This window comes from Sitophilus oryzae, unplaced genomic scaffold (assembly GCF_002938485.1).
Source record: "Sitophilus oryzae breed Bouriz unplaced genomic scaffold, Soryzae_2.0 scaffold_1693_pilon_pilon, whole genome shotgun sequence".
NCBI lineage: Eukaryota > Metazoa > Arthropoda > Insecta > Coleoptera > Curculionidae > Sitophilus > Sitophilus oryzae.
Genome location: NW_022146383.1, coordinates 2629467 through 2651799, shown reverse-complemented (window position 1 = coordinate 2651799; position 22333 = coordinate 2629467). Strand labels below are relative to the sequence as shown.

The following is a 22333-nucleotide window of genomic DNA, read 5'->3' as shown; positions in this document are numbered from 1 at the left end:
AATAGCAAACATTAGACCAGTGTTTACAAGATCAATTTCGATTTTCAAAATATAATTCATTTACGGCGTAGAAAGCCTTGCCTAGTAAATAAGAGTTCAATGCTTTGCGAAATGAAAAAAATGATGTTATGGATTTGATTCCAAATGGCAGGCGATTGTGCATTTTTTCCGAGTTGTATAATATTGAACTTTTAACTAACTCTGAGCGTGGGGTAGGTAGATAAAGATCTTGCTCCGCGTTCCTGAGTGGATAAGTGCGAGATGGCCTTTCTTGAGAAGCTGATACATGTTTACGTATTAGGCAAACGGATTCAAATATAAATAAGGAAGGAAGAGTCAATATTTTTAATTCTTTAAAAAAGTCCCGGCAATGAGTTCTGCTGTTCAGTCCCAGTCAATATCGAACAGTTCTCTTCTGGAACTTGAAAATGCGGTCAAATTGAGTCGCACAACACGTACCCCAGAATGGAAGGGCATACCTGAGGTGCGACTCAAAAAGTGCATAATAAACAGTTCTAGCCACTGACAAGTTAAGCTCCTTAGAAACAGACCTTAATGCAAAACAGACAGAGCTCAATTTTTTCGACAAAGCTTCGATATGTATGTCCCATTTCAGAGAATTGTCCATAACAAGCCCTAAGAATTTTACAGATTTTACGACGTCAATGGTGGTGTTGTTAAGTACAAAAGGCTGCAACGAGTTTTTATACGACAAAGCTTTAGTTTTAGAAATGTTGAGAATCAGGAGGTTCGAATCGCACCAAGATTTGATGGTGATTAAGTCATTTGATATAATCCTATGTGCCGTGATGTCCTTGTTGCTCCAAGTGAAGCTAGTGTCGTCCGCAAAAAGACATATTTTGCCACTGATGTTTATGTTAGCAATGTCGTTAATAAAAAGAAGAAACAAAATAGGGCCTAGTACTGAACCTTGTGGTACTCCACATTCTATTGGCTTGCTAGAAGACAACGTGGTATTATTATTTCTAAGTGAAATTCATAAATTATTGTTTATTCTCTTGATTGACTTATTCTTTTATCTGTCTATTTTTGTTTTTTGTGTTGAGTAATTTATATTTAGATATCCGGAAAAGGTCCAATCAAATATACTCTTATTTTAGCAAAATAAAACACTATAACCATGAAACGTCAAACAGAACTCAAATGGAGATCCTATTATATTCCTTCCTTAATCATTTGATTCAAAGTTCCTGTCTAATATGTGAGTAATTAAAAAAACTGCAGTTCATTTTCTTAGTTTCGCCTTATATTGGTCAAAAGTTCTACAGATCTAATCTCTATCCTAAATGTCTAATAACTTTTTAGTGTCCGCTAGGCGGCGTTTCCTCTTCCTCGTCATAATCGAAGGCTTGTCTCTCTGACGACGATAATATAAAAAAAATGATCGAAGTGCCAACGGCGACGCCTAGGTTCACCCAAAACACTAGCTGCCATTCGCTTATTTTTCTCTAAAAAATATTGGATGAATCATTAAAAAAATAGTTAATAGTTAAATCACAGATTAGGAATCCTATAATTATACAGATATCCTATCCTATAAGTATACAGATAAAAATCTTGTCCCTAATTCGTGGTACGAAAATTGTTTTTTATGACGATGTGCAAACGAGTAGAATTTCCTGTGCGCAAAAATAAACTGGTGTAAAATAACAATAAACATCGTAATAGAGAGATATCGCTAAACCGATTAGCGTGCATGGACGTTAATAAGGCCAGGTGTTATTTCCTTTACGTGAGGTGGTGTTAACCAAAGATATTACAACCAAACCAAACCGCGTAATATCTTTGGTATTAACTCTCTTCATTTATAGTTATCGGATTGGAAAGAATTCTGTTCGCGTCGCGTCCGCTATTTAAACTTAACCTAACTTTGAATTTAAAACTTTGAAATTGTTTTGTTTACTAGGTATTTTAAAACTAAAGGGCTAAAGTGCTTATTTCCAGTGCTTTATTGTTCAACGTCTGCTAGTGGGTTTAGGGCAACAAGCAATAAATTCTCTTAGAAGGAGGAAGTCGTCATCTGCTGTAAACCTAAGCCTCTTTATAGCTTCTTTAACATTGGAAGAGGTGGAATCCATATTTTGGGCCATATTTATTTAATTAAAACTAATCCCAGCTACTTAAATATCAAATTACCTAATAAAACTAAAGTAATAATTCAAAACAATTCAAACATAACCTAAAATAAAAGATCTCACCGGCCGGCCCCGGTTGTCAAATACCCGCACATGCCCATTTAAGCAATTTTTAAACGTTATTTAGAAATAGCGCTTGGTGTAATTGATCCGCAAATTACGTCAGGCGGTAACGTTATTAGCAGGTGTTACGTGAAAAATTGAATAAAATTGTAACCATGATAAGGTACGCGTAAATACTGCATGACGCTATTCGGTTTTCCGATATCTCTCTAATAACTGTGCCGGTCAGGCGCTGTGCACAATTTTAGAGGCCATAAGTGGGCGTGCTATGTGCGCAAACTAGTAACTTAACTAGTGCCCGATTCCGAAAATTGGAACCTTGAAAAACAACAAAGAAAAAAACAAAGTTTATAATCTGTATAATCTGTGGTTAAATAGTCGAAACTCATAAATTTATCTGTGAACACCTTGTAGAACCTATGGTAGAATGTAGAATGAGTGGGAGGGGGCTACTTACGTTTTTGGTTACGGCTCCTATGAAGGCGTTGCCACCAATGGCGCACAAACATCCGACAAAGTTGCAAACGCCGAACAAGATGCCTCCGTAGTTTCTCGACAGCTCGTTGGTGTTGATGTTGATCGTCATGTAGTAGAAGGACTTTATCGCCATGGCCATGATGTAGAAGGCGATGGTCCATGCTCTGGAACAGCCCACGTGCACCGCGCTTGCCATCAGTAACGCCGATCCCACATTTGCTAAATATAGTCAAATGAATTAAATGAATTCAATTTTTGTATCTCTCCAAAATGATCAAAAGACGTATTAAGGTTGATTCACACTATACCTTCCGTATCAGCATACAGGGTGTCATTGAAATGGTGTAAAAAAAATTTCATGATTTTTAAAACATCTTATTGCTTTAAAAACGAAATAAACCAATTACCAAAATCCCTTATTAAAATAATGTCTTCCTTAATTCATTCATAGTAAATGTTTAAGGTGACCACCATTCATTTCAATGCAGACATCTGCTCCAAGATCTGCGTACCTTGTGGAATATCCTTGGTTTTGTCCAAATTTGATTGGAACAGTCAATAATGCTTTGCCGTAGTTGCTCTTCAGTATTAATCGGCACTGAGTAAACCAAAGCTTACAAGTGGCCCCAGAAGTAGAAATCTAGTGGATTATTTCGTTTTTTAAAGCAATAAGATGTTTTAAAAATCATGAAATTTTGATTTTTCAATTAATTATTTGATAACTACTTGGTTACTTTTGAACCGCCATAACTTTCATAAGTTTATGTTGATTAAACAGTTAGCAACCCATCAGAGCAAACTCTTTAACCTTCAATTTTCTCGAAAACCATCGCTCTGGGCGATGTACAACAAGAGTACCTTTTTTGTAGGAAAACGAATGTAGTTTTCAAAAAATGAACCCACGTTGCAAAAAAAATAACCTCAAAAAAGTTATTCACGAAAGAACCCCCTACCCTTGCAAAAACTACCCTTTCCGCTTTTTTAAATAGTTTTTCAGTATCACCATTTAATTTAGGGTCAAAATTTATGGCAGAGCATTTTTTTTCGAAAATTTATCTCGTTTTTTAAGCCTGCAATTTCAAAACAACCGTTTTTTAAATTCACCCTTTCTGTGCCCCTAACTCCCTTAATATGCATTTTCCGCCCTATACTTATAGGAACTTTTTTTACTATTTTTAGGAGTACTATCACCCCCTGATTTTACTTTTTTTTTACACCATTTCAATGACACCCTGTATATCTTTTGATATGATCTCCTGAACAGAGTGCGGACCGTCTGCCTGCCGGTTGATGTTGCGTTCATTACTGCGCATATCTATATTCAATATCTGTTTATTACTGCGCATCACAAATTTGCCCTGTATTTCAGGAACTAAGGAGGCTAGGACAAACCTATGTGTAGCATATTTAGTTTCATAAAACAGTAGCAAAGTAATGTGAAAATGGCATCATTGTATCTCTACTCATAAACGAGTCCCATAAAACACACGAAAATAGGTGCCTGTACAGATGTGATGCGCAGTAGTAGCGAACCGCAGTAGTCTACCGGCCAGACGGCCCGCACTTTGATCAGGAGAGCATAACAAAAGATATATTACAGAACCAGCTTTCTTAAAATTTTCGGTTTCCCCACGTGGCTAGCTGTTGTATTATATTTTTATTAAGGTTAGATTAAATTTGTCAAAAAAGTGTCAAGACGTCTGTTATCCTACGATCCAGAGAGAACACTAATAACTAAAGTGAGAGAGACCGATCAACGTTAATTTTTGAAGACTGTGTTAGGGTGCAGCCACACTATCCTAAAAACGGCGTATTGGCGTAACGGCGTAACGACCTTGAATCGATTTCCAGTAATTCTATTGGCTGAAATTTTTGACAGATGAATTTGACAGATAAAATTTCTGACAGATGAATGTTTCAGCCAATAGAATTACTGGAAATCCATTCAAGGTCAATACGCCGTTGAGCCGATACGCCGTTTTTAGGATAGTGTGGCTGCACCCTTAGTGGCGCGGCCTTTGGCGTCTAACCCGAACTATGAGCGCATTATCGATATAGTAGGTTGCATTCATACCTATATACAGGCGCCAAAAATTCAAAATTTGTATATTTGAACCGAATCTTAATCTTTCAAGTTTATAATAAGAAATCTTCGTAGTTTTTTTAGATTATTTTGTTGACAACGAAAATTTATTATTAGACTTTAAAGCATTTAAACCTATAAATAAAATACTGTGTAGGAACATAATAATTTATTTAACTCCATACTTCTTGCCATACTCGAACTCAAGGCTGCAATCTTGAGTATCTTTTTTATCTAACTTGGTTGGGAGTGAACAGGGAAGCACGGTTGGGAGCTTGCACAGAGTATCAGTGTACCTATCAGTATCAATCCCGTAGGCATTCAATGTTTTTGATAGTCTTTATTCTATCACAAGAACCTAGTAGTTGAACAAAATAATTTGTATTACTGGAAATAATGCCAGGTATAATACCTAGTCGTTCCATAGATATCAGAAAAGAATGTGATGTTTTAAATTAAAAAAATTAAATTAGCAATGTACGATTATGTGCACTCACTATTACTATTAGGTATGTTAAAATAATTACCGAGATAAAACTTACCTTTAAAGGAAACGTTTTGTCTGGGTCTCAACCACAAAACAAAAATTACAAAAATGCCGAATAATCCTGGAATCTGAAATAATCAATAATGACAATAATCTTCTCTTCTGACAAGCTAAAAGAACAGGCACATTCAGTCAAAAACACTTTATTACTCCAATTTGCTCCGATTATCAACAAATTTTAGTTATCTCCTTCTAGAACTAAGAAGTAGAAAAAGCTACTGACAATCTAATTAATCCTGTCAAATGTTTAACTTGCAAAGTTGAAAACTTTTTTTTGACCGCCTAAACGCTATGCGCGTCTGGTATGCGCGGTGACAAAATAAACTTGTCTAAGAAATGCCCTATTCCACAAGCCCTCTCACTTTAGTTATTAGTTTTTCTCTGGTCCAATCTACCGACATACCAAATTCCATTTAAATCGGACGCCCAAATTCCATTAAACGGTTTCGTAGAGCACGAAACGTCGTCAAAATAGCTACACAGCTCACATAGTGCCCGAAGTTCAGTCAACTTGCTTGCTTGCGAGCCGAAAGATCTTGAGAAACACGACAAACAGGAAGCGCAAGCGACGCAAGCACAATCAGAAGCAAGAGCGCGAGCGGGATCACGAGCAATGTGGATGCACCTTTATAGTTGCGGCTTTTACACTTGAAAGCTGATAAAGTTTGTACAAAGTTCACTACACACAACATACTATTAAAAAACGCTAAAATTGTTACGTGTCCTTGTATTCTTTAGTCATTTTTTCTACCACAATTTTCGGAGATAAGAAAAAAAAATTCTTACAAACCAATCCGAAGATTCTGGTGAACATCAGCGGATTCATACACCTCATAGAATGCACTATGTAGTTCCCCGTGATGCTCAGCGTGATGGCGCTGAGCCACAGGGCCATGAAGGGCGCCGAACTGTAGAGACCGTTCTGGGTGATGTCGAACTGGAGGATCTCCTTCATGTAGGTGGGTAAGTAGGTGAACAGCGTGTGGAAGATGTAGTTGTGACCCGTGTGGCCCGAAAGGTTGGCCCAAAACGGAATGTTGGTGAAGATCTTCCTCCATGGGGTCTTCAGTTTTCGCTTGGGCACTGAAAAACAAATAGAAGTACGATTTAAAGCAATAGTATTTTCTTAGTTTAATCACTTTCTTGAGTTATAACTCATCATACGGTCTCAGGACTTTGACGAACGTCAGTATTTGAGACGGGGTTACAACAGAACTAAAACTCTAGGAGCGCGACGGCTGGAGCGAACACGTCCCGATCGACATATCAGTTCCAGATACTACTGTTGGCGACCGACGAAATCGCGACGGCTGGAGCTAAACACATCGCTATGCGGTTACTACTGTTCGAGCTAACTTCAAGTGCGATTATGAATAATTTATTTGCAAATTATAAATAATTTATCATTTTGTCGTCATTATGATCGTTGTTCTTCAGTAACAGGTTCCTGATTCGTTGTGGAGCGCGACACGACGTTACAAAAAAATACCGCTCCAAAGTCGCGTTACTCAAATACCGACACATCACTGCTACTTACCTAGAAATTTATTGAGGTAGTCCAATTCCTCCGTTGACAAATTGGGATGATGGGCGGGAAACGAGTACACGTAGAGCAGGTGCAAAACGCAGTAGCCGGAGGCTATACCGCTCCAGATGTAGAAAGCCATGGGCCAGCTATCCGTAAGATCGATGATGAGGCCGGTGAAGACGTTGCTGGATATGATGCCCAGGTTCGTGCCGCAGTACACCATTCCGCCGAGCAGGATACGCTCGAACGGCGGTATCCAGGTGCTGACGAAGGAAGCCACTACCGGTAACATGGGTCCCTGTAATGTACTGGACAATTAATTATTTCGATGCTTTCAACCGTCGATTAAATAATTAATTAATATAATAATAGTTGCCTTATGCATTTATACATTCCGTACATGTATACGGCACCTAGCACAATCCCATTGGTCAGATTTGAATTTTAAACCAATTAAACTCCGAGTGCCATACGCGAGTATGGAATGTAAAGGTGCGTATACATATGGCGGGCACGACGCGAGCCGAGCGCGCCGTGTGGTGCTCCCCATACAGCACGTCCAAATGAAATTACGTTTCTACAAGGGAGACACATGAGGAACAAAATATGTTAAAGTGAACCTAAGTGTTCATCTAGTTCTAACATATACATATGAGATACACGCAGGTTTATATTGATAGAATTGTGTGATACAGTGTTTACTAGTTGTATACCGTATGTACTCAAGATTCTAAAGGGTTTTTTTGTAACGTAACAAATAATTATTAAAATGATGAAATCTGACGTCGGTATATGAGACATACAACGTATAAGTCATATGTATGTGTGATACTTCGTATCATAGTTGTGCCTATAGTACACACCTTGTAAAAATGTGACGTATACACATAATATAAATATCTATATAGACACTTTGTAACAGTGTACTGTTGTGTCTACATTCTAGCATGAAATGAAGGTGTGCGCACGCGCGGATAGCCTCAGCGTAGATACACCGACCAAGTGTATATTATGTGTCCTCTCTCCTTTCTCCTTTCTAGCAGTGGTATGTGTTAGCAGCTATTATTGTTTTATCATTCGGAAGCTCTATATAAATGTTCTGTTTGTGTATAGTTTAAAAGAGATGTAAAGGTAAGCACAAGTTTGTAATTTACCTTGTTACACCTTCCTAATTGTATTATTAATATTATAGCAGCGACTCTTCCCTTACTCGATACCCAATTTACCAAATTTTGACTCCAATGAATGAAAAAACTCCAAATATTCTCGTATAATGATAAAGACGTTAGCTCTGCAATATATTTTTTTTAAATTTGGAAATAATAAAAATCTAAATGGACTAGAGACTTCAAAGAACTTCTTACACAGATATTCGGTAAGTTATTGATGGATCAATATACAGATATGTTTAATATTCAATAATCAGTTTCATATAAAATTTAAGGGTGAGATTGTTAATCTGGAAATAAAATACAACAAAGTCCAGCATAGTGCTCGATGAATGAGTATGCTAACAAACCAACTGCTTGGAAGGAAAATAGGAGAAAAAATGACTAAACGAAGTCCACCAAATCGTGGCGATATATACCAGTGTTTACTATTTTAGTATGTTGTTATACTAGGTACTTCTATTTTTAATACATTTTGATACAAATTCTGTTCTTTTACAGTGTTTTCTTACTTCTGGTTTCTGCAATGTAAATAATTATTATTATCGTGTTATTTGCGATATTGCGTTTCATGATATAAAGAAATATAAGAATTTTATTTTTTAACCACTTAATGCATTTTATGGAAGAAAAATTACATTTAATACAAAACAAAAATGGAACAATTTTAAGGCTACTTCTCTTGAACTTACGATCGAGATACTTTTGGAAAATACAAAGTTTTGCCTTCCTAATTTTCGTTCTAAAAAGATATAATTGGTGTCATTGAATAAATATTTCTTAAAAGGAACGAAAAGTTAGGCATCAAAACTTGTATTATTTCCTAAATTCGTTCATAAGAAGTATTTTTGTCTAGCACAAGATGTATATACGAAGCAAAATGCATACGAATACACGCGATAGTCACAGCTGCAATGTGTAAACAGAGTTTAAACGTAATACACAAGCACTGTGTATCCTACGGCACACTCTGTATCCCTTACTTTGTGTATACGTAAATGCTATACTGTGGCTACATTGTGAGGCGGACGTTTAACCTTTGTGCATACGTGTGTAAACGTAGCATACCTTGTGAACTACAATGTGTAAACGTAGCATATTTACATCGGGGGAATTGTGTCTACGTCTAATAATGTAAACACATCGTAAATGTGATTTGATGTGCTGTATGGGTCGTTGTTTGCCGCGAGCAGCAAGAACAGCGAGATCATAGTCCGAGCCAGCAACGATCCATATGAAATGTAAATGGCTCGCGAGCACGCAAGAAATATTCTTTTTTCAGTGTCAGTGCAGTTTTTGACGCGACTTGGTTCGGATGTCTTCTGAAGAGAAAAAGGCAGCTGCTTTAATGGTGTGTAGTGGGGCTGCTATGATTATAGCCCATTTACTAAAAAAAAAAGAAAACCGCGACGATGGTGGCATACCGCTTTATAGCCTCTTTTTTCATGTTTAAAAAAAATGTGAAAAACATTTTTTTTAATGGTTTTAGATAAAAATGGTGGGTTCCATTTTGAGAGAGACAGAGATAAATTAGTCCATCTAGTAAGATAAATAGAAAATAAATAATAGGTAGTTAGGGCAAAACAATATCGGCATATAGCAGTTAAGTAGGTCGGAATTATGAACTGGACACTTATCCTTACTTTTAATTGTGACAGGTATTAAAGTACGCCTCCGCTCAGGGTCAATGATTCAGGGATTATTTGCTGAGTCTGTGATTTATTATATATTTGTTTTCCTGACAATATAATACTTTAAAACATTTTAATTATTCTGTCACGAGTTATGGTTTTGTTAGTTGTTTAGATTGGTTATTATTTTATAAAGAAAGTAAACAAAAAAAAATCTTACACATGTTTATAGTAACTTTTTTATATTTTTTGATGAGCAATCAATAAGTACTTGTTTAAAACTTTCGCAAGTTAATGATATAATATTAAAAGATTTTAATGGTTGCTATTAGACTACTTGTATCAATGCAAATTAATAAAATTTCGTTTATCTCATCAAGGAGGGAAGGAGGCCGAAATAGACTACTGTTGGCGACCGACGAATTCGCGACGCGACGGCTGGAGCTAAACACCTCGCTATGCGGTTACTACTGTTCGAGCTAACTTCAAGTGCGATTATAAATAATTTATTTGCAAATTATAAATAATTTATAATTTTGTCGTCATTATGATCCTCGTTCTTCAGTAACAGGTTCCTGACACGACGTTACAAAAAAATACCGCTCCAAAATCGCGTTACTCAAATACCGACACATCACTAGAATGAACCTTACCTCTCTGTCGTGCTGGTTATAGCTTTCAAACTCGGGGCACGCTACTTCCGACGTATTTTTCACTTCCGGGGGAGCCACCATCTCTACTATGGCGACGTTCAGTACTCCTCTCAAGTTGTAGCAGTTCAGTAGCATCACATGAAGCATAATAGCAAGTATCACCCGTTGCGGTATTCTGCAGCCTATGAACAAAAACAATACCAATAATGCCTATATCTTTATAACAAGTTTAGTTAACAACAGAATACTCGTATTAAGCTGCGTCCACATTGTTCGCGAGCAGACCGAACGAACGTGTGAAACACGAAAAACATGACAAACAGACGGAACGCTCGCGACGCTCGCGATTCTCCACGTGTTTGCGATCTCATAATATGCCTGTTTCGACTGTTCGGCTCTGATCGCACTAGCAGCCGCTATTAAAAATACTTCGGTATAATCCATGTCCGAACAGCACGAACGCAAGCACTATATTACAAAGTACTCCTGTTGCTTGCGAGCCGAAAGATCTTGAGAAACACGACAAACAGGGAAGCGCATGCTACGCAAGCACCATCAGAAGCAACAGCGCGAGCAGGATCACGAGCAATGTGGACGCACCTTTATAGTAGCTACACACGATATTTTCATGGTATAATATCTATAAAATATTTTTTTTTTGGTGCACTCTAACTGTATTGTCCACAAAATGGTGTTCGAAAAAGCATTGTGATAACTGTGCATACTTGCCTGTGAACCGTACATATTATAAAACAAAACAAACTTGTTCTAAAGTGTTATTTGTGTTCTTTTACAACACTTGAAATAAATATTAGTTAGGGCCTTAGTGCCTCTAGTGCATTTTTGAAGTATTTAAATATTAGATAAACTTACAGCCATAGTTGCATGCTAATATACTACAATTAACCATTATCCAAACTTCATCTATACCATTATAATAAACAACGAACTATAATTTCTTTTTTAATTTCATTATGAATCAATGTCAGTGTCATGTCAGTGTCATAAAAATTCTTGTCATCAAGTATCTGAACTCCGCGACGTTGTTTACCATTTATTTTTTTCCTAAAGTATATTAATAGTGGCTGGTTGAAAAGGGTAGGAACGTATGGCCCAGACAACATTTTCGGTAGATAGTACACCTATTACATAATTATGAAGAAAAACATTTCTTATATACAAAAAATTGATAACTTTGTTTATAGTTTTGACCACAAAGCATTAATTTAACCTAGACATGGTGTGGCATTTAATTTTGGCCATCATCATTTTCAGCTTATTCAGCCATTTCCAATTATGGTGTAGCCTCCCTTTTGTCCCTAACAAGGGGCCGTCCTCTGCCGGAAACACTGCGACCTGTGAGGCCTATTGTGTTTGTTCCCTTTCTATATCTACACCCATTCTCCTATCCCTGTGCCCTGCACTAGCTTATGCAGGTCCCTGATAGGATGGGAGCATAGTTCCTCCGGTTCTAACCTAGTTTTCCCAAATAAAAAGTATCGCTTGCGATCCAGAGCCTGGCAATGACATATTATGTGCTCCGCTCTTTCAGGATCTTTATCGCAGAGTCTGCAGCAAAGACTTCCTTGATACTTCCTTGATTGGTTGAGCTTGTTCAGGTAACACTTGACAGCCATGTGTCCTCTCAAGAGGCCTGTTGTAATCCGCACTTTATTCCTGCGAAGCATTAGCAGTTCTTTTGCGGTTTTAGAGCTAGGCCCTTGGATATTTCCAGTATTGTGTTATTTACTAGAATGTCTTTTCTTTCCATTAATTCATTGTACATTACTTTAGTTTTTGCTAAATTCATTTTGAAACCCATTTTATTACTGCCTGTATATAGTTCATTAATTTGTGCTTGTAATTCTTCAGGTCTATCAGCGAATCTAAGATGTTTAAGATATGTGGGGTACTTGCTGCGCGATAAAATTTGATCGTATTTTCAAACTTCAAAAGAGAGCAGTTCGATACTTATTGGGACTAAACAGTAGAACTCACTGCCAGAATTTCTTTAAAAATTTCAAAATACTGACTCCTCCTTCCTTATTCATTTTTGAATCCGTTTGCTTAATCCGCAAGCACATATTCTCTATTTTTTAGTCTCTATTTTTATTATTCTCTATTTCTCAGGAAAGGCCTTCTCACAACTATCCACTTAGGAATGCGGAGCACGATATTTATCTGCCAACCCCGAGCTCAGAACTAGTTAAGGGCTCAATACTGTATAATGCCAAGAAAATGTACAATCATTTGCCTTCGAATATCAAGTCACTTTCATTCTTTCCCGCATTTCGCAAAGCTCTGAAATCATACTTACTGGAGAGAGGGTACTATATGCGGTAAACGACTTTTTTGTTGATGTTTAATCATGAACAATTTAGAATTTTAATTTTAATATTTTGATCATCTCACACACTGGTTAAAGGTCTAGTATTTAATATTTTATAACTCTTGATTTTATGTTATTATAACATGATTTTATCAATTTACAGTTTTCCTTTTGTAAAATTTTCTAGATACATCTGTGTTCTGCAATGTCCATATATGTTTTATTTGTAATTTTATGACGTAATTTTTTTTTTAATTGATTTGTATTGTATGACATTTTTTGTATTATTTGTTTTGTGCTTTTTTTGTTTTGCTTTGTCGATGAAGCTGTTTTGGCTTTTTGCACAATAAAGCGTTGTTTTCTTTTTTTTTATGTATGTATATGATATTAGTATTTATTGTTAATATTTTGTCTGCAAAGACATTAAATAAAACAACTATATTAGTAGAACTAAAAATATATTTTCTGACTCTTCTATTTCGCCGTTGAAGCTCCAGGCTCTTCGCGGGCCTCCCCTTCCCAGTAGTCCCACTCCTGCCTGTCAGCTTTGGCAAAAAACAAATAGACAAGCGACGTAGCTACGGCTATAACCATCATAATCCAGAATACCACGCGCCATTGCTGCAGCGTTCCCTAAAATAAGAAGGAAAAATATGCTTAGTCTTCGTCCATTATTAAAGGTACGTCCAGACCTGACGAGACGAGTGCGAGACAAGTGTGTACGGGTCTCGCGAGAGCCTTGCGAGACAACCCACGGAGCCTCGTTGTTATCCGTCCTCTGTCGGTTTTGCGACGGCCGATCAAAGAAAGCTCGCGGCACAGTCTGGACGTGTTTTTGGTTGGCTCGTTCGACTGCGAGATATTAGACTATTCAAAATTAAATAATCTCAAATTTTTTAAACGGTACACCGCAATGACTAAAGAATATAAGGACATGAAACGCCCCTCGGGCTGCAGCAGAATTTGTGACCTTTTTTTTCGTTTTGGTGGCAAACCATGAGTCATTATTTGGTCACCAGCGACAATTTTAGCGATTTTTAATAGTTTGTGGGTAGTAAACTTTGTATAAACTTTATTACAATAGTGATTAGTTTCAAGTGTAAAAGCAGCAGCGATAAGAAAGAGCCAGTAGTTACGTTTCATAGGTAAATAAACAGTCCACTCCAACTTTTTAGCGATTTCTTATTGAATTCGATAATTATTCTTCAATTTCAATTAACATCTATATGTACTTGATATGTGCTATACGTCGATACTAGTTTTGTACCTTTTGTTAACATTTTAATACGTTTTTTTCGTAATTAATTAGGATGATACACCATAGGCGTAGTTAAAACAATTATCAAAAAATATAAATATTGCTTCAAACAGCTAGGTTAAGAAAAATATGTGCCACGGCACTGTTTGGTGACAGCGTCACAATTTGCTCTCGGGTGTTATTTGTCCTTGGATTCTTTAGTCATTGGTGCACCGTATGTATTATTATTTTTTTTTTGATAGAATATCAAAAAAGTCAGTCAGTCACTGATAATTTTTTACCGTACCGAGAGAGAGAAATCTAAGCTTTCTTTAAACAAATTGAATTATTACAAAATCTATTAATTTTAGATATACAGGGTGTCCCAGAAATAAGTGCAAATATTTTAAGGGGTGGTAGATCTCGATAAAAGAAACATATTTTCTGTTTATCGTTTTTCAATGAAGTCCAAAATAACAGAGTTATTTTACTTTGAAAATTTCCAAAAAAAAACGATTTTTTGCTAGAATTTTGAGAACCACTGGATCTTTTCTGGATTTTCTTTCTTGTAAATTTAATCTAATACCTATGTTGCCATATTATCAAGAAATTATGTTTTTTAACTAAAAACTAAAAAAAAATTCCGAAAAATTTTTCAAAAAATTTCGAATTTTCAATAAAACCTCAGGCGTGTTTCTGTGGTTGAACTATAATACCAGTTAAAATATTTGCACTTATTTCTGGGACACCCTGTATAATATCAGATGCAAAAAAGTTACCGAATTGTAGATACGTAGAATCTAATAATAAAATAAAAAGTAGATTAATTCATTAAAAAATATATGTTATATCCGCACACTTTTTTGAAGCACCTTGTATATTATATACTCTACAGTAATTTTAAAATGTGCTTCTTAATCTTCCTTATAACTTTTCTATTTAACATTTTGTTCTAAAAACGTATTTTGTAACGAAAGAAATGTAGTACTGTATGCGTTATTATTTGGTCATCTTTTGTTATATTTAATTACAATTTAATATGTGTTTGGGTTTCTTTCACTATGATCCAACTTCCTTGTCTCGTGGCAAGCCTGCCTCAAAAAATGGATAGAAGATGTCTCGCTCTCGTCTCGTCAGGTCTGGACGCACCTTAATGAGAACCTTTTCTTACGTCCGGCGTGAAGTATCCAGTAATCCACGGAGCCAGTACTCCGGCCCAGGCTCCGATACCGTTGATGATGGCCATCAGGATACCACCGTAGTGCCTGCTGAGGTCGTTGACGTTAACTTTAAGGGCTGGCCAGAAGGGACCCATCCAGAACATGCCGAACGTGCAAAGGAAGACGACCCATATGCGGGAACATCCGATGTAGACTGCGGCAACATTGCACATTGCCGGTCCTATAATAGCTAGAAAATAATAACTATATTCTATAGGTACAGGGTGGCTCGAATTCGACGCCCATCATTGGGATTTCGGAAACCGTAAGAAATACGGGATCGGTTAAATGGAGGCAACGTTGCACAATGTGATGTTCAATAAAATGCCGTATTGGATTTTTATTTTTTTTGCATAAAATATTTTGGTGGTGGAATTTTCTGTACGAAACGTCGGCAAATATCAAAGTGACTATATTATAGTGTTTTAAGAGTGATGAAAGGACTTAATTAAATTGAAAAAAAATCAGGTCCGTATTTAAAAAAAATAACTTGATGATGGTCGCCAGAAGCCGAAACGTCAGAGTCAATATTTAATCACACAGAGTTATAGAGCAAAAAAAGTGGCCATGAAAATGTGTTTTTCATTTTAAGTTATCTTAACAAATAAAGCCAGGAAACAATAGAAAACAAAATTGAAAATTCCGTTTTTTTTTCGAATCTATTCGGAAGTATTCGGAATTTTTCAAAATGCAATACGGAATTTTATTGAGCATCAAATTGCGTAACTTTGCCTCTATTTAACCCTTAGACAAGGAAAGAGAGGGGACAGGTAACACGGCAGCTAAAAGCGAGGCCATTTGTCACCAGGCGAAAGTTTCCAATGGCGTAGCATAAGATATTAGCTTGTAACTAGACGATAAAAAATATTTATTAAAACGTTAACTAATATATCGTTTATTTTTGAGTAATGCATATACAATTTTGTATTTTATATATCTCACCTTTATAATATTAGAATATCTAAGCCGATAATGCAAAATTTATTTAACAGTCACATTGAAGTGATCATCAAGACAATTATTTATTTATTAACGTGTGTATAATGTATAATCAAATAAAAAATAATGTTAATATACAGGGTGTTTCAAAACAAATGCGAAAAACTTCAGGGGGTGATTCCTTGTTCAAAATAAAGGGTAGTTTGCTTTATAAACGTTGGGTCAAAAGTCAACCATTAGGGAGATATCGCGGTACAAAGATGGCGGAAAAATAATGTTTTTATTTTTTATCTTGAAAACGAAAAGAGACAGACCACCAGGCTTTACGGAGCACACGCGAAAACACATTTCGGTAATTTTTCACTTTAAAATGAAAGGGTTGAAGTCATTGGCCTCCCTATCATTCTGTTAATAATTTCTGAAAAATTCAGTTACATGCAAAAAATAATTTTGATAGTTTGTTTATTTAGAAATTTTTGTCTCTCGGTGTTTTGATAAAACTCACCGATTTGAAATTAAAAAATAAATGTAAAGTACATGTCAGACAAAAAACATTTTTGATAAAGAATTTAGTGGGTAGCTGTAATTTTTAGGAAAAAAATCTAGGTTTGGCCACTGTCACTTTTTTAGATGTTTCTAATATTGTTTTATTTCGGATATTACCCTACTGCAAAATACGTTATTATCTAGATTATTATTATTATCATTATTATTACTAGATTCTTAAATTCAAAAATACTTTTAGTCCTGACATGTATTGTTTTATATTTTATTTTTTAATTTCAAATCGGTGAGTTTTATAAAAAATACAAGAGATAAAAAGTTTCCAAACAAACCAAACTATCCAAATTACCTGCATGTGTTTGATAAGATTTTTCTTAAATCGTTACCAAGAATGATAGGGGTAGTTTATTTCAACCCCCTTCCACTCATTTTAAAAAAAAAGTGAAAAATTACCAGAAAGTGTGTTTTCATAACAGCAATGCCTTTGGCTAAATTGCATTAGTCTATCTCTTTGTTTTCAAGATAAAAAATAAGAACATTATTTTTCCGCCATCTTTGTATTTTATAGTCTCACCTTTATAATATTAGAATATCTAAGCCGATAATGCAAAATTTATTTAACAGTCACATTGAAGTGATCATCAAGACAATTATTTATTTATTAACGTGTGTATAATGTATAATTAAATAAAAATAATGTTAATATATATGTTTTTAACGTGTATATACATATATACCGTATGATCGAAAAATAACGGCATCCTGTTTGTTTGGAAATGACGATCGATAATGACATTCCCCATACATATAAAATGACATAAAAACTATATAAAATGACGTCGAAAAAAGACTGGGAGGAATGTCATCGACAGTCATTTACAAGTCAACTGGACGCCGTTTTTTTTCGATCATACGGTATAATAATGAATCTAGGCAATCCCCTTCACACTTGCCTACGGATTCAATAAATAATGTAATTTTTAATATTTCTTATGATTCAATCATTTTTGATATTCTTATGATTCAATCATGAGAATATCCGAATTTTCCGCAAAAAAAAACAATTCTAAAACCTTTGTGTTATTTTATTGATTTATTTTTAAATTTTTATTAATTACTCACTGAAACTATTATTATACACCTAAACTAGCAATTTTTTTGAAAGGATATTTAAAAAAATATTGTAACAAGTACCCCACCACAAGTTTGTCCACCCCCAGCAAATCTTGGCAGGCAAATTTAAGTTTTATGGAACAACTATACATATAGATTTTTATATCCAAAATTTTTCATGTTTTTTTTTATAGTTTACAATTATTATCTTACATATTTGATAACAATACTTTATACATTTTTTTACATGTAAAAAAAATAGAAAAATGTTTATTGCAGAAATTGTATTTCTCTGATTATAATTTCCTACGCCACTGGAGAAATCCATGCTGAGTAGCATTATTTATAGTTTCAAATATTAATTATAATACAGGATATTGAAAATACTACTTGAAATTACTAAAAATAGTTTTGTTTGGATGTGGTACAAAACATATTAAAAGCATTTTACATATTTTTACTGCTATAATGAAAAAAATGTACATTTTATGACTACATAGCACAAGTTGTGTATCAACTTTTACCTTTAAAATGTAATTCCAGTAATTTTTTTCTCGCTTCAGCTTTTGCAGCCATACGCCGAACATCTCACCATACTAAACAACACAGTTTATAAATTTAAAACAAAACAGTATTTACAAAAAACTTAAAAATTCGCTTGGGGTCACCTCGAAATCTTGTCACCAAAGAATGGCCGCCGATCAAATTTTGGCCTCAAAATTTTTCACTGGCGAATATGCGTGTTAGCTTTCCCTCTCTTTCCTTGTCTAAGATTTAACCCACGGGGGAGTCACTTGTATGGGAAAACAGGCAACAGTCAAATTTAATCGTGCCAGGACCAACGACAAAGAAAGCAACATCTGCCAGGCATTGGCTTTCTTTGTCACTCACATTGCTTAAATCATGATACCGCGGCCATTTTGCCAACAAAGAAGCTGGCCGGGCTGTCCTGGCAAATGATTTAAAACAATTTTGCTTTTTACAATATTAAATTACCATTTGGATGTATTTAATGCGATTATTCAGTTAACTGGTAAGAAGCTTACTATCTGTTTTGCATTTTCAGTTTTTGATCAGACATTTCATTTTATTTGTGATATGCCCACAAAAAGCTTCCCATGATTCAACATCAGTGTGTTTGCTGCATAATGGATCATTGCTGCTGAATTTTTAGATCATTTGAAGACTACACGGAAAAAACCAGATAATATGTTACATTTACATAGAAATTGATAGCGAGACAATTTTATAGGCAAGTGTTAGCATTATTCGAGGCACCATCAAAGAAAAATAATAATATGCTTAGTCCCAGAGATGTTACAGCTTAGTTATTTTGCCCTACAGGAGAAAAACCAGAGTAGTTCACTCGTAATTGCATTTTCTCGGCTCCAGTTAAAATGAACAAAGCTGGTTTTTCCTGTGGTCTTCATTTGAAATAACGTAAATAAATGTTTATACATATGTATGTGATGATTAAATTGGTGTTAAGGAAATAAAAATGTTTTTCGATATTAATATATACCTATATATGTATATTTATTTTGAAATAAATTACACTTTTAACAGTTTAATGGAGTTTTTAAAGCCAGTTATAATATTTATATTTTAAAAACTTGAAATCATGTGGATGTAATCACGCATTAAACCACAGACTAACTTATATAAGTCAAAAAGTAGATTTTAGTGTTAACTTTATATAACTTGTAAGTAAAATAATAAATAAAACAAATATGAAAAAACCAACAATTCTAATGTATATATTAAAATACAGTACAATAATAGGTATCTGATACCCTCACTTAACGTAGAATAATATTCTACCCAACTCAATACTATGTCCAACATGAGTTTCAAATATATCGGGCCCTAATCGTTCCTGAAAATAATATTTTTTTACATTGTTATACCATATTCTAAACTATTTAATATTTCAGTCACTTAAAAAGTTAATTTGTATTGAATAATTGTCTACCATTAAAGCAAATTTGGACTAGTATTTTTAATGGGCATATTCTGTGTATGGATATAGGTACTTCCTCCAGATTTTGGGTTCAACCAATTTATTCTTAAAACCTGAAACATCTACGTATAAAAAATAGACAGGTTACTAATTATAATAAAATTTACCCTTAGAATTATACTTCTTTAACAAATAATTTCCATTGGTATACTTTTCCATGACAAGTAATCAACTTCCTAACATTTTTTAATTGATGTAATACTTCCTCATGATGCGAAAAGAAAATCTTTTCTTTAGCACACAAAGGACAAACGATATGTTGGCTTACTTTCAGATTAGTTACTTTTCCATAGATATCCTCATGTCAATTCAAAGACGATGAACATGAAAATGATCATCAATGAAACATCACAAACTAAAAACCTAATAAGTTTATATCGAATATAGAAATAAACTTGGTGTTCTTACCTATTGTCGTCCAAATCCACGTTAATAGATAATTAAATTTTTGGATTTTTATCTTTTATTTTTAAATATATCTTTTCCGAACTACTGGTTTTAGTAATTATTAAATTAAACGAACTAAAAAGTCAAAAATAATAAACAATTCTCTTGTCAATTGTCAATTTTCTCCAGGCACCGAACATTATCGATAACGCACGATCTACGACGATTACTCCTTTGATCTGATTGGACGGTTCAATGACGGTTGGTTGCGTATTTTAATGTATCCTCAAATTTTGGCCTCAAAAATTTTTCACTGGCGAATATGCGTGTTAGCTGTCCCCTCTCTTTCCTTGTCTAAGATTTAACCGATTCTGTATCTCTTACGGTTAGGTTAGGTTAATCTCCGTTGCCATTTTTTTTGCATCAGCATTCTCCATGATAACTCCTTGATTAATCTTTTTATTTACTTGTCTTGTCAAAATACATATTCCTAGTTTGGTAGTGTTTACAAAATATTAAACTTATTTTTTATTACCAGTATTTTTTTTTAATTTACCTACATTTACTTACAGATAATGGTCAGCAATTTCCTCATTGTCAGGATACTCATTAAATTCCGATTCGTTATACAGTCAGCAACAAAACCGCTGCCTATAGCCGAAATCCAGCAAAATATAAAGGGCAGCGCGCTGACTATCCCGTTGTTCTTGATGTTCATCTTCAGATAGTCTTTGACAAACTTGGGCAAGTCCGTGTTCATAGCGAACAGTACGTAGTTGTGACCGAATTGTGCAGCCAAAATGGCCCAAATCGGACAACATTTGGCTATTTGAAGCCAAGGCACTTTGAAATTGGTAGCTTTTTCTGAAATTTAATATAATTTTATCAATAAACATCAAACTTTAGGTAAATAAAATAAATAGAAAAAATTTAGAACTTCCATCCAATATGTCATCGATATTCATTTCCAAGCCAACTGGACGCCGTTTTTTTTTCATCATACAAACTATTGAAAATAAAGCCTTACTAGCTAGATTCTCTTGCAAAAATTCCTTTTCCCCGTCACTAATAAACGGATGGGTTTCTGGATACGAAAAACTGGTGAATAGAAACAGGATGTACCAAAGAATGGTCAGCAATCCCCACAAGTAGAACGGACTGGACCAACTTCTGGTATAGTAGATTATAACCCCGGTGAAGATAATACCCACGATGTTGCCCAGGTTTCCTCCTCCGTAAGCTATGCCACCCAACATGGCTCTTTCTTTTTTGGGTGCCCACGAGCTCATGAACGTCGCTATGGTTGGTACTATTGAACCCTATAATATATACATTCTACATTCCTTTAATACGTTTTATATTTAACAAGTATATTAAATTTCACCTGAAATACACCGATCATGAATCGAATAGCCACGCAATACATGAATCCCCAATATTCTCCTCCGGTACTGATGGAAAAGGGTAGAATTAAATTAAATATGGCGGCTAAGAGGAGAGAGGTGCCAGTCACGTGTCGGGCACCGATTTTATCCCCCAGCCAGCCTCCAGGAAGATGCCCCAAGAAATACCCCACGAAGAAAATGTACTTGATCAGGGCTTGATCGTTGGAGTTCCAGTTATACTGTCCATCCTAAAAGAGAAATAACATTTAGAGCAAGAAAGTCATTGTTAAGTGTATTAATAATATTTAAAATTCAGTAAAACTTTTATTACACTCACTTAGTAGAAGAGTTATAATAATCAAGCCACGTTTCAGTAGAATAACGGTGGTTCCTTAATGAGTACATACACATGTGCACATTAATCCCAAAATGTAAAGCCTTTTTTGAAAAAAAATCCATTAATCCTATTTAGAATACACAGAATTATGTAAGACAATAAGAAAGAAGATTGCAGAAAACATCAAAAACTACAATGAAAAATTTGTACAAACCGAACACAATAGAAAAAGCTATAAGAACGCTAAGAAATCCCTCAAGATAGGAAAGAAGCAGCTATAATAATAATAAATAACGATTTATTGTACTAAAAGCCAAAATAGCTTTATCGACAAAGCATTTACAAAACAAACAAAAGCACAAAAAATATACAAATAATAAAAAAAAGGCATATCAATAACATTTTACAATAGGAAAATTGTAAATGGATATAATCATTTAAGTGTTATAAATATTAAATACTAGATTTTTAACCAGTGTGTGAGATGATCAAAATTTTAAAATTCAAAATTGTTCATGATTAAACATAAACAAAAAAGTCGTTTACCCCATATAG

The 22333-nt window shown here is 34.8% G+C and overlaps 2 protein-coding genes and 1 long non-coding RNA gene across 3 annotated transcripts in view; all 3 read right to left on the bottom strand.

Annotated features, from left to right (window-relative positions):
* Window positions 1-1245: 1245 nt before the first annotated feature.
* On the bottom strand, window positions 1246-7150 carry LOC115881012 (putative inorganic phosphate cotransporter). The gene is made up of 4 exons (XM_030898363.1): window positions 6864-7150; window positions 6113-6409; window positions 2677-2915; window positions 1246-1469 (listed from the first exon to the last, which is right to left on the bottom strand). Exons 1-4 carry the CDS (start codon window positions 7144-7146, stop codon window positions 1323-1325), a joined length of 966 nt encoding a protein of 321 aa, XP_030754223.1. The 5' UTR covers window positions 7147-7150; the 3' UTR covers window positions 1246-1322.
* A 5936-nt stretch (window positions 7151-13086) lies between these two features.
* The window catches only part of LOC115881008, a 31962-nt gene continuing 22715 nt past the window's right edge, over window positions 13087-22333 (bottom strand). Inside the window, exons 9-13 of the mRNA XM_030898358.1 lie at window positions 21441-21689; window positions 21084-21375; window positions 20627-20920; window positions 15045-15283; window positions 13087-13269 (exon numbers count right to left, since the gene is read on the bottom strand). Of these exons, the coding sequence (XP_030754218.1) occupies window positions 13111-13269; window positions 15045-15283; window positions 20627-20920; window positions 21084-21375; window positions 21441-21689 (1233 nt within the window). The 3' untranslated portion in view covers window positions 13087-13110. The remainder of the gene's footprint in view (window positions 13270-15044; window positions 15284-20626; window positions 20921-21083; window positions 21376-21440; window positions 21690-22333) is intronic.
* Window positions 18986-20021, bottom strand: LOC115881013. The gene is made up of 2 exons (XR_004049966.1): window positions 19777-20021; window positions 18986-19722 (listed from the first exon to the last, which is right to left on the bottom strand). It is a non-coding gene; the product is annotated as an uncharacterized LOC115881013 (long non-coding RNA).